The sequence below is a fragment of the Ixodes scapularis genome, unplaced genomic scaffold (assembly GCF_016920785.2).
Source record: "Ixodes scapularis isolate PalLabHiFi unplaced genomic scaffold, ASM1692078v2 PGA_scaffold13__105_contigs__length_92229423, whole genome shotgun sequence".
In the NCBI taxonomy this organism is placed as follows: Eukaryota; Metazoa; Arthropoda; class Arachnida; order Ixodida; family Ixodidae; genus Ixodes; species Ixodes scapularis.
Genome location: NW_024609839.1, coordinates 85,116,278 through 85,128,967, shown reverse-complemented (window position 1 = coordinate 85,128,967; position 12,690 = coordinate 85,116,278). Strand labels below are relative to the sequence as shown.

General features: G+C 46.5%; 1 protein-coding gene across 1 annotated transcript in view; it reads left to right on the top strand.

The window, feature by feature from the left end:
* The window catches only part of LOC115319169 (guanylate cyclase soluble subunit beta-2), a 111,922-nt gene that overhangs the window by 64,649 nt on the left and 34,583 nt on the right, over positions 1-12,690 (top strand). The window contains exons 2-3 of the mRNA XM_042290011.1: positions 7,041-7,144; positions 10,633-10,861. Coding sequence (XP_042145945.1) covers positions 7,060-7,144; positions 10,633-10,861 — 314 coding nt within the window. The 5' untranslated portion in view covers positions 7,041-7,059. The remainder of the gene's footprint in view (positions 1-7,040; positions 7,145-10,632; positions 10,862-12,690) is intronic.

Sequence of the window (12,690 nt, the reverse complement as noted above, 5' to 3'; positions counted from 1 at the left end):
AATAATAATAATAATAATAATAATAGTAAACTTTTATTCATAGGAATAAACAAATACATTACAGGTCTGCTTAAGCCAAGGGAGGCTTGCGTGGCATGACCTGGCACTACAGACCATTCCTTGCAGAAACAGCAGGTCTCAACAAAACTCGCTAAATTTCAATTGTAGATCTATCACTTGGTGGTATCGTGAAATACCTTTTTTAGATTCTTTTTGAGCCCATGGTTAGAATCAGTTAAGAACAAGTTGTCTGGTAGCTCATAAATAATCTTCGGTACGTAAAATGACCTAATGGTTTTTTCATAATGAGTATAGATACGAGGAATTTCATAGCAAGTAGTGTTCCTAAATGTACGTGGGGCCACCCTCTCAGTTATAAAATCACTGCACCAAAAGTGACGAAAAACAATCGTTTGATTAAATAACGAATAGAAACAAGGTACTTTGAGTAAAATAAGTTATCACTTGAGGAAGGTGTTGAACCTCGTATGTAATTTTACATAATTTACGTTTAAAACATGTATAGCCCGCGAACTATAGTCCAAAAACTATACGGTATTTGAAATGTCCATGTCAGGAAAAGGCCGACTCGAGGTTTATGAGCGTCTTGTCCCGCTATTATACTAAACAAAATAATTAACTATTTATGGCAGCTGACTATACAGCACTACGTCGGAGTACCATTATAGTCAACGATAGCTTAGAAGCAGCAGGGCTTGCAGAGTCTCGACTACCTAATTGTGAACGCGCCGCAACCAATGGGACAGCAAAATTGCCCCCCCCCCCCCCTAAAAAGCAAAAAAAAAAAAAAAAAAAAAAAAAACGAATTTTAAGGCAAGGTGCATAAGCTTAATAGCTCACAGCCCGTGTTTTTTAAGTTGTAGGTGACAATCGACGTTTCTATATAGTACATTTTGTAAGAAGAGAAAAGAATTAAACACGCTTGTTTGCTCCCTCGCCACAGTACGAAGGGAAAGTTAACTAGCTTTGAGCAAACGGGCCCAGGGAGTATTCACTGGCGGCGATAGTTGTGCGCGACTGCTGGGCGCGTGCTTGACGGCGAGCTTCGGCAGTTCTTTCGCAACGTGCGTTCCGCACCAACAAGGTTACCGGCCTTAGCAGCCTATTAATGTGAGCTTGTTCCGAGCATGCGCTCTCAACATCGCCCTCAAATATGGCGTCCAGATAATACCCGCTATTGTTGGAATCAGCATCCAATTATGAAAATGTGAACGCCCCACAAACTTACCGGTGCTCCAAGCAAAAACGTTAGTGAGAATCACGCGCTTGAAAGGATCAGAGGGGGTAACATGCACCTATTCAGCCAGTGCTACCTCAAGAATTTTATGTCGTCTTTATCCGACGCTTTAGACCTATGTCGTCACTGAACGCTCATGTAGGACACTAATGGGCACGCCCTTCGAAGCAGCCTTTGGTTTTCTTCATCACCTTGCAGTGCCAGTAAGCAGCCACTGTCGGAGCGTGTTCTTTTGTTTTGTTTTTAATACGCATGAAGCGCTTCGAACGTGCTGGAGATCTCTCGGCGGATAATCCTGTCACCATGTCTGGAAGGCCGACCACAGCGACGCTTTTGGTCGCGCACGTCATCAACAGCCAGCCGCCATACCTTGTCGCTAGGAAAAAAATAAATATAAAAAAGGAGCCGACACTACCGCAAAAACCAGAATTCAATCGGAGATTTTTGTTTTCTTTCTTTTTCTTATTCCTAACGTATGGCTGCGATGTAACAAAACGCAATGACGAACAGCACATCGGGGCCAGGGCAGGAGCAGGAAATGCCAGTCGTCCTGTCCGACCCTCCCCCGTCGGCCGTTCGACAGAAACGCAGTTTGCGGTTGGAAAAGGGATGAGCTTCCGGGGCGCTGCGGAAACGCCCGGCCCAGGCGGCCGTCGGTGTCCGGACACATTGCGGCCGTCTCCGAGGATTTAGTGCCGGCACTATTTCTTCCCAGAGCTACGAGCGATCAGACAACCGTCGAAACGGAGGGCCGCTGCTGTCTCTCTTCCCTCTGGGACGCCGCCACGTGCCGGCACCTTTGCACCGATAGATGGATGCGCGTGGTTCAGAGCCGTGCATAGAGAGAGTCTGGTCAATGGGAGGAGCGGGCAGGCCAAAGGCGTGCACCAGACGCAGATAGAGGGCTTCGCCAACGAGAAGCCGAAAGGTTCCCCTAGCGGTGGTACCGGGAAACACTTTTAATCATATGTATATAATTTTTAATAAGCGCCTAAGAGTTAGGTGCTTATTAGGAAGGGTGGACGGGATGTTTCGATTATGATCGCGCAGAAAGATGAAAGAAACGAATGTGCCGCTCGAAGTATGGTTTGCTCGGACAGAGTGTGACCGCGCGGACGGCAGATTCTCGGCCCTCGGCGCCTGGCGTACGGATTACGTCGATCGTTCCGCTAGTCGCCCTCTTCCACCATGATTTTGGATGACCGTGAGGGAAACATCACGTGCACATTATTTTCAGCCACAGAGAGTTATTCCGACGCGTTTATTAATTTTCTTTCTCGCGACCACCGCCAGGGTATTATTTGCGGCTTCCGGTTGGCCACATTCGAATTTGCGAAGACGCCCTGGAGCACGCCCAGCCCGCTTTCGGCCAATGTCGGCTCCCCATTTGCCTCCTATACTTCCCAACGAATGGCCAAGTTCTCTCTATATACGGCTCTGGCATGTCTGAGTCATACGCATCCATCTATCGATTGAAATCACACAAATCGGGCGGCAGCTGCGCCACCTATAGCCCGCGTCGCGGTCGAAGTAACCAGTGTGACCTGTACCGGTGCTATTGTGGAACATGCGTTTCCTAATGTAGGAGCTTTACCTTGCTCCAAAATATTTGCTCAAACACATTGAACAAACGGCAGTATTTGATTTCGCTCTAAGGATAGTTATTATTGTTTGTCACTCCATTTAATCACGTTTTACAAAAAAAAAAAGCTAAAACGTTAAATACTGTGTTATGTTCTGTGTCATCCGGAAATTAAAAAAAAAAAATTCTATGTACCATATAAAAAGAAAGTAACAAGGTTTCACGACCGTCAACTACATCAGGCAATTTGATAGTTAGCGGTAAAACTTGACGACTAAGAGCAATGGGGAAGTGGTACTCATAACTCGGTGGCACACATGCACACATTAGTGAGAAAAAATAGTAACTGAGCGCCGTTACTCGCTACTCACTCAAAAAGTAACTAAGTACGTTACTCGCTACCGGGATTCAAAAGTAAAGTGGTACTACAGCTCAAATGTACCGAGCAACTTTTTGGTTACTCCTCGGTAATGATGCCTAGCTCTGTAATACATAAATGGGCACCTTTTTTCATGGTCGGCGCTTTTTGCCGTGAAAGTCACATACGCGAGACGAGCCGTAAACCAAATAGGGTAACTTGTGCTGCACGTGTTCCTCTTCAAAAGTAACTAGATATTGTTTCTCGTTATTCCATCAAAAGGCAACGAAAGTACGTTAAGGGCAAAGGGTAAGTCCGATACACTCCATGCAGTTCAGGCTGTATTGAGAAACATTTTTCGCGGTAATTGTTAGGAGTACTCCTGTTGTATATATATACGTATATTATCTGGTTCCGAACTTTGTGTTTTTTCTACTGAGCTAGAATGATTTAAACCAATTGAAAAATTAATTTTTTTTTATCAATTTGTTTTCTTAGCATTAAAGTTTTAGCTCTTTTGGTCTATTAAAAGATGTGTTAAAAAAAACTGCTAAGTGCATGTTTTTAATTCTAGTTCATTGCGTTTCAACAGTAGGTGGGTGGCAGGAATAATAAATCAAGCCTCTATAATGGCAGGTTAAGGAAGTAACGGTACCTATGCACTGAAAAACGCTGCTTTGAGATAATCGAGTTTAAAGTAAAAAAACAGGTGTGTAACAAATTTCTATTGGCACCAGTACCCTCAGAGTCATTTCTTCAATGGCTTGGTAGTCATTATTAGAGTTATGTTTTCGCTTTACGGTTTATCTTTTTGCTTGCCGGGCCTCTTTTGTTACCTTATGTGACGCTCGGTCCGCAAAGTATATTAGAGTGCGGTCAGGTTCCATCAGCAACTTGATGGTGTTCCACCCTGGGTTCAATCCCCAGGGCTTCGAAATATTGGTTCTTGCGATGCTACCACCTTTGAACGAAAGAACAGCATCCAATGTCGCCATTTTGTCGTTACAAAACACAGGCACTTGAAAGTACACACGTGGAATAAAACGTGCACAGCGTCTCGGGATTGTCTTGGTTGAAAAAGAGTTACGCAATATCTGCCAGATACTTTTTAAGACGTTTCTCATTCCTTACATGCTTTTACATCTCTTTTTGCATTTTATTTTTTTTTGCTGGAAAATTTATCGATAAAACAGGAAGCGTATTCCAAAGGGGGCGGGGTCACCCGCCACTTCCTTTCGGAAAATGTGTTTCTCAGCCCGAAATATGACTTTATAAGAACAGTGTGGCAATAAAATTTGTGCCGAAAAAAAATAAACATAAAACAAAAAGTTTTTTTGTTGTTCTTTATTTCGTACTTTCAATCGCTCTATGTATCGGAAGAAAAAAACGACAACAACTAAGTCATTATCTCGTTACCGAAGAAATGATGAATATGTAGAAGTAAGGTGTTACTTGTAACGAGTCACGTGCAAGCCAGTGCTTCGTCGCGACCTGAATGAGCGCCGTTCTACGACGAACTTTTATCATAGCTTCTCCGAGATCTCTTTTCTCCATTGGAGGCACAATGAGGAAGTCGTCGATGTTTATTAGGATGGCGCTACGACGTCGGCAAGATGAGCGAAGCACAACAAACGCAGTTCACAATCGGCCCGTGAGCCGTTTTTTTTTCTCGGGTAGTAAAGATATCAGGCTGGCTCGGTTATCCGTCCCAGTCATTGACATTTATGACCCGTTTATCATCGTAGCTCATCCTATATAGAAGCCATTATTTGCAATCTCTCGAACGTGGGCTGCAGAACCGTCAGGTAGTATTTTCTGTGGTGGTTGTCCGAGGCACTATGTTATACCTATAGCACGTTCGTGGGGAAAGAAACAACAACAGGGGGACCATGTTATCCGAGATGTCGTCTGTTAAATTACGAGTGACATCGCACGGCGGTAACAAAACAATACATAGAAATAGGCCGCAATGTTTTTTGGAAACTGCTTCTGAAAGCTTAAAATGGTGCTTTTAATCATTTTTACTGGTTGTTAAAAAGAAAAAAAAAGCCGTGGTAGCGTCAACAATGCGACCTCTGCGGGTGAGTTTTACGGCCAAGGGGACATAATGTAAAGGGCTAATTATCACGATACGTGAGAAAATGCTTCTAAAATTTACAATTTAGTGGTTTCGGACGAGGTTCAGCGAGTTTCTAAGTGGTATCATACGTTCATTTTCAAAAAATAAAAAAAATTTAATCAACATCTTTTAGCTAAATATTCGATTTACCGTGACGCGTAGCGACCTATTTTATGCCCCCCTGACCGTGTAAGTCACCTGCACACACAATATTTCACTGCTTTCTTAAAAACAAATCTATATAAAAAAAAGGGGCCAACGCGCTTGTGTCTAAGTTCTGCTCCGCCTTGTCCCTCAGTGGATGACGCATAAGATTCGGCACTACGGCTTTCTATCCTGGGGTCCAAATCCGCTTAAGGCAAGAGCGCGAGCGTTCTCGGCTGCTTTTTGAAGGTGGCGCCACAGTGTCCGCGCAATGGACCAGAGACATTCTATAGGCCAGCTTCGTGAGTTTACAACTAGGCACTATTTTGGTGACAACAACTCACCAACGTAAAACTCGATGCCTCTGACGTGCTTGTCCTTACTAGTCGTTCAACCACCGGTCGATGTCAGCTTCTGTAGGGCGGCAGAACTTGATATTTGCGAGAAGCGCTGGTTGGCAATGGCTTCCAGCGTAAAATAGCGAGCGATCACAATTTCAGCTTGCGTCCGATCTCACTTCGCCATGGTGCTCAGCTCATGGCAGGTAATAGACTTTTTGTAGCGTGAGCTACACTGGCCGGGGTTGAGCAGTTTCGCGTGGCTCCTAGAGAGCCGTGCTGCGCATGCGCGAGGAGCAGTGACGTCACACGGCGCACAGCTGGCGCGCCGGAGCCGCCGCCACCGCGCGCTCCGCCGCCGCCGCGCCCGCCTCGCCGGTCTGCGCATTCCAGAGGAGTGACGTCATAGCCGCGGCAGACGCACTGGCGCCGCCGCGTGCCCAGCTGTGCGCCTCCGTTGCGCAGTAGCCAAGTCTGACGCTGCACCGGAGCCGCTTGATAGCGCCTCTCATTTTGTGCGGGGGAACCACCATTGATCTTGTGTTTCAGAGAGAGAATCGATTCCAAATACTGCGTTGGGGCCATAGAGACGGCAGCGTGTTACTACACTGACCACCGAGCCGTCTTTGTGGCAATAGAGAAGCAACCAGACGTTGAGCAAAAAAAATAAATATACATGTGTCACATAATGCGTATACCGTGTGTGATGTCATTGAAGCAGCAGTAAGCATGATAATCAAGCTAATCCTAGACAACCAGGAAAGCTAAGAATAACCAGCTGAACCTTACCTCACGCTACGTATTTCCTGGCATGGTAATTTTTTTTTTCTTTCCTGTCTGGGCGACGTACGCTGTTTTCTTGTAAGCAGTGAGTTTTTGTTGTGTTTGTCCGTTTTTTTATCGTTCCCCTCTCAGGGATTACAAGATGTTTTCTTGTTTTATTTTCTTCTGCGAATGGCGCTTCGTAGCAGACAAACCGCGTTTTTCGCTCTCGCTAGCAGGCAAAAACGGTCCGCGAAATGCACAAAAAAAAATCTCTCTCTCCATGGCTCTCGCGGTGACCGAAGTCGGAGCTCAGGTGGTTTCATGCACACGTGACGAGATACCTCGGTCAAAACATGATGCAATCTAGGATGCAGGCATGTGACGTGCATTCAAAATGTCGTTGTTACTCCCCTCTTGTTCTCGGTGTAAGCTGCGTCATTTTAGGTGGTCTTATTTTACCGGTACCTTTTTTGCAGAAAGAAGAGCCGAATCCGGATGCACGGCGGCTCTTTCCTCATGCACCGCGTGTACGCCGACGAGTTGACCCTCAAGCTGGTCCAGTCGGCCTCCGAAGTGCTCGGTGAGCAAACACAGCCAGGTCCCGCTTGCTGGACAATTCACGCATCTCTCCCGGCGGGTGAAATATCCGGAAAAGGGATGTTCAGGTCATGTGACCGACTAAGTGGGGAACAAGAAACGGGAGGTATCTAGCGTTGTAGGCAAATGTCTCTAGTATATCCGTCCTCGCTCCAATTACTCAAGACCCATTTTGCACCGAGAAAGAGGGTGAACAGGCTTAAAATGTAAATGAAAAGAGTAGCATTCGTGTACTTAAAGTGCGCCACATAAAGTATTTTGTGGTGAAGGTCGTGTAAAGCGAGAATAAAAACAATCACACCCACAGGCAATACCTATTATTCCTGAGCGGAATCAGGAGAAACTCAAAATCTATTATCGCGGTCAATGTCATCTGAAGCAGTCCTTCGAGCTCTTTTGGCGCACCTGCCAGTTTTTGAGAGAGTTATTTTCCAAACTACGAATGGACTGCGAATTCAAGGTTCCATACTTCGGACTATTCCGAAAATTGAGAGATATCAGAGCTTTTTGGGACCCCAGACGTAGAAAAAGACCGGATCGGCTGTTTCAGTCTGTATTGTCCGCGGGGGTACTTTCCCCGCACGAAGCCGGTCACGTGGTATCAAAACTTTCTCTCGCGACTTTTTTCAGCCGCCGGCAGAAACACTGCATTCACCAGCAAACCGGCCCTGACCTGGATCTTTTTTAGCTCTCAATATTTCATTTTTTATTTTGCCAAAGCCTCAATTTAACTATTAGCGCCTGCTACTGGCATTTGGGTGCCCTGATAAACGAACCTTTTTTTAAGAAAAGTTCTGCGCACGCACACGCTTTCCTAGCGTAGCGGCGAAAGCTCAAGCTACAGATGGCGTCCGGAGGAAAGTTACATCACGTCTCCTGCTCCGTTCGCGACTCAGATGCCGGGTTCTTAATACTATCTTACAAGAAAAAAGTCGGTAAATTTAACTCATTCAAAATTTACGAACTTCTCTGTATTCTCGATGCAAAATGTTCTTAACTTCTGCGCGAGATAAGACAAAATACTACGCAATTCCTCTTACGAACTTTTTCTCGAATATTCGTCCAAAATGGTTGCCTACCTTTCGTTCGTGCTTGAAAAACAGTGCGACGCCAGAACCTTATGGCAGCAGCGTGCGCTCAGCACACGCCTAAGTCTGGAAACGATCGCGGATCATCGCCCTGAACGCTATCTACCGATTGCTGAGGCACACCGTACGAAGCCCCGCCCGATGTGCTGGCACAAACCCTTCGCCGCCCGACCGCTCGACCTCGTTCGCTGCCCGTGATAGTGCTGCTGGCGCTTCGCTTTTATGCCAGCGACGGTTTCCAGTCGGTGGTGGATTACGTCAGCAATTTATATGAGCCAGACTAGTGCCTCGCGGGTATTCAACGGGGGCAGCAGTGCCTTGTGCGACCTCGCCGAAAGCGGAATCAAGTCTCCTCTTACGCCGTGGTCGTGCTCGTCAACGGACTAGGCCTAGTAAGGCCTAGTCCGTTGACAAGCACGACCTCGTCAACTTGCCTTCCGTCCATGCGTGGTTCGTCCATGCATGCCTTCCGTAATTACGACTTGCCCTCCGTGGCTACGACCGTCTGCCCTCGACCGCTGCCTTGTTGGATAAAAAATAACCGCAGGACCCCCCCCCCCCCCCCCTTTTTATTTTTTTTAACTGGACCTTTTCTGTATATGAATAGCCTAAACGATGACCTCGATTTAAGAGTTGGCCCTTTTCTCTCCTCGTCGTCTTGGTTGAACGGCGGTGGCGGACGCTTTCATCGCATGGACACTCTCGATGAAGCGATCTGCTGTTTTGTTCAACGGAAACCTCAAATAAGTGCCGTAGGGACTACTTTGGCATCATTTGGCACGTATACTTTGTTCTTTGTGTACGTTACTTTTGTCCCGACGTCACGTCACTAGTAAAGACTCATCAACGCGGGTCGAGGTAGAACATCTTTCGGGAGCTACGCGATGTGGGTTAAACGCTTCCACTGCTAAACGTCACGTCAGCAACGAGTTGCGCTCGTCTGGTGTCCCCGCAGTATGTAGAAGTGATCGTCATGTAAAAGATTGGTTCGGGAACGGTTACTAAGACCCATGTCCAACAGCATGGTTCCAGCCCTTCGATCGAACGAGTTCCAACGTGAGCACGCGGCTCTTGCTGGCACTTTCGTGATACAAAGAACGTCGGCTATCTCCAGGATCACCGGGACCCCAAACAACGCCGTGGCGATTTGTTCCCAGGCGTGCCGCCTTGCGAACTCGCCGTGCTGGGCGCCTCCATTATCAAAGATGACCGTCTTGTTGACTTCCTAGCGATCAAGTTCGTAAGAGTGAAGTAAGGCGATTCTGGCTGCCATCCCGGCAACGGTAAGCTGGGCATTCGGGTTTGTTTAAATAAGGGCAGTGCCGGCATATCACTGAACCGAAACGATAATCAAATAAGCGATGCCGGAAGGACCGCCGCTGATGTTTGCTGTGACCCACGTGCTGCGAAACATGCCGAGCTCACCCATTGGTTGTTCGTGTTGCCGAAGACGCTGTCGCCATACCAAACAGCCCGCTCTCGCGGTGATGGGAACGTAGGGGACGCAGTAAGTTCTCGGCGTTGTCCTGCTCTCACTTATGAAAAGCGTTCGGGAATACCTATTTCAGAGCATCTCACAATAAGCGTAACTACACACATCTTAGCATTTTTTTAAGGATAAGACTTTTTTTTTTAATTGGGCCTCTAATGATTCACGAAGAAAGCATGGCAGAAAACCTAGATTTAAGAGAGGAACCAACTTAAACCACAGATAGCGTTTGCAATTTAATGGCGAACGCCTCTTGGGCGGATTGGTCGCCAGTGCGCATCCGTTGCGTTGTCGCGCGGGAAGGAGGAAAGCGGACGGAAAGGCAGAGACGCTTACAGACGACCAACGCGTTCGTCCCTTCCTCGCAGCTCGTATGGAAACCTCGGCCCATAAGCCTCTTGACCGCGATCGAGCAGTTGGAAACACTCTGGAATCTAGGCAGACTAAAGAAGGACAAGTAGCGCAACCCACCTTCCGGACGTCCATCGCACTTCGAGCTTCCGCCGCTTGGTGTCGCCTTTAAGTGAAACTGCTTTTATGCGTCAGGAAAGATGGTTAATATGGTGAAGAATCGCCAATGAACTGCTCTTGGGGCTGGTGTTGAGGCTGGTGTGCATGAATAAAACGAAACAGTTTTTGTTCTAGTAGGCCATTCTTCGGTCATTTGTGATTTACCATAAATAACGAACAATTTCATTACAATGACAATTATGAGTTTACAGAAATGTCAAAGCAAGAATGATTGAGGTCATTCACGATTGTAGTTACTCCCAGTGGCTACAGTAGAGAAAAGAGTCGCCAGATTCAAGATGCCCTTATCGAAGGGTTCGACTCAACAGCACTAATCTCAAAATCGTTCTCTCCTCGCGTCTTCGTCGGAAATGGCGAGCGCAGGCCTGAGCGCGGACGCCTGCCTCGAAGCCCTGGGCTGCCACTTCCTGTACTTCTGCCAGCAGCACGGCTATGACCACATCCTGCGCGTGCTGGGATCCAACCTGACAGACTTCCTGACCAACTTGGACAACCTGCACGACCACCTGGCCTCCACCTACCCGGGCATGAGTGCCCCCTCCTTCAGGGTGTCGCCCGGCCCCCTGGGAAGTCTACACCTACACTACTGCAGGTAGCAACACCGGGCTTTGTATACAAGATTTTCGCAAAAATTATATATATTTTTATTGTAGAAATGCAAATTTTTATTGCTGAACGCTCAAACTCTGCCCAAATATAGCGCTGGCGGTTCGAACTAGATGCCAAAGATCCATAGCTTGCTGTTATACGATAGAAAAAAGTTACACAACCCGCTGCTCGCCCTCTCGCGGACGAACCGAGAACCAGAGAAGCGGAGACGGCAGCGTCGGCGACAGAGTGGAAACGGTGACGGGGATCGTCGGCCTTGGTGCCTTGGTGCTGCTATTGCCGCAAGGTTCTGGTCGGCGTGTTCGTGCGTGAAGCAGTTTTAACGAGAAAAGTGAGCGCGTTAAAATAGAATTCTTGGGTTCCGCCTCGCAACAGCGTTGCACGAACGAACCTTGATGTCTAATTTCATTACGGACTTTTGGTATATCGGGTACGCTGTGGATTTTTGGTCTTGTGGTCGCCAGCTCAATCTGTGCTCAACGGGACGGCAAACGCTACCGCTAGTAGTGTGGATCTCTACCGTACAGTCTACGGAAAGTTTGTTCTTTACCCTAAGTAGGAAAAACCTGGTCGCGCAACGGGTATGTCGAGCAATAGACAAGAATTGAAATTAGAGGGGGGGGGGGGGGCTGTCTACATTTTTAGGGGGGCGGGGGGGGATTGAGTATAGAGGAGTCGTTGCGAATTAAGGGGGTGCCTTCAGAAAAAACAAGGGGGGCTGTGCACCCTCCCTAGGGGGTGTCTAGAGAAATCACTGGTTAGTGTAGCATCGATAGCGCTCCATAACGAGAAACTTGCGTTCTTAGGTACTTTTGATAGCGTTGCATAGTCAATGAATCGGTAAGATGGTTAATGTCCCATTTTTTTCACATCGATGCGTGTGTTTTCCTAATAAAATCAGCCAGCGCTCTGTCCGTCTTTTCTGATTTTTCGTTTTGTTTGCGATCTCTTTTTAGTCTTTATAGATGCATATTCACGTCGCCCAAGCACAAACTCACTTTGAGTTCGTGCTTGGGCGACTTGGATATTCATATTCCTGCTGCGGGTGCCTCCCGCAGCAGGACAGAGGTTATCACGTTAAGCATACGCAACGATTTAGCAAAGAATACTTACGACACAACAATAAACAATCGGTGGTAGGGCGAGAACGGTAATTGGTTGACCCAGACTTTTAATCTTCACAAATTTCACGGGCACTCCCTCACAAACATTGAACGTGAATTTTTTCCGGGTTTCACACAACAGTTTAATATTCAATTCAGGCGGGCGATTTAAGAAACGTGGTACTGTTCATTTAAAAAGACTGATTACCGTAGTTCGTTCTAGAGTTCAACACCATCCGCATGTCTACACAGCGAGTCTCATATGCAACCCCCATCAATCTAAAGGTGGAGATTGATACGAATACATTTTTGTTTTTTCCAAGATACATTTTTAATACAAGAAAACGTTTATAGTAAATCTCCTGATTTGGAATCTAGAATATCCAATTTATTAAACAATGGACCGGTACGAGTATCGTAAGCAGTGTTACGTATAATCCGAACAGCTTCTTTTTGTTTTAGAGTATGCATTAGTCTTATGTCTGTACCGGTCGTATTGCCACACACTAAGGAGCAACAATTATACTTCAAGTAAAAAAGGGAATTATATATAAGATATAAAATATATTATATCAGATATAAAAAATTATATATATATGGTTTCTACAATTCTTCAATGATTGGAACATGGGATTCTTACTTTTGATCGAAAGAATTTAAAAGAAAATAGACGAGGACAGACACCCACTCTGGATTGACGAAGATGGAT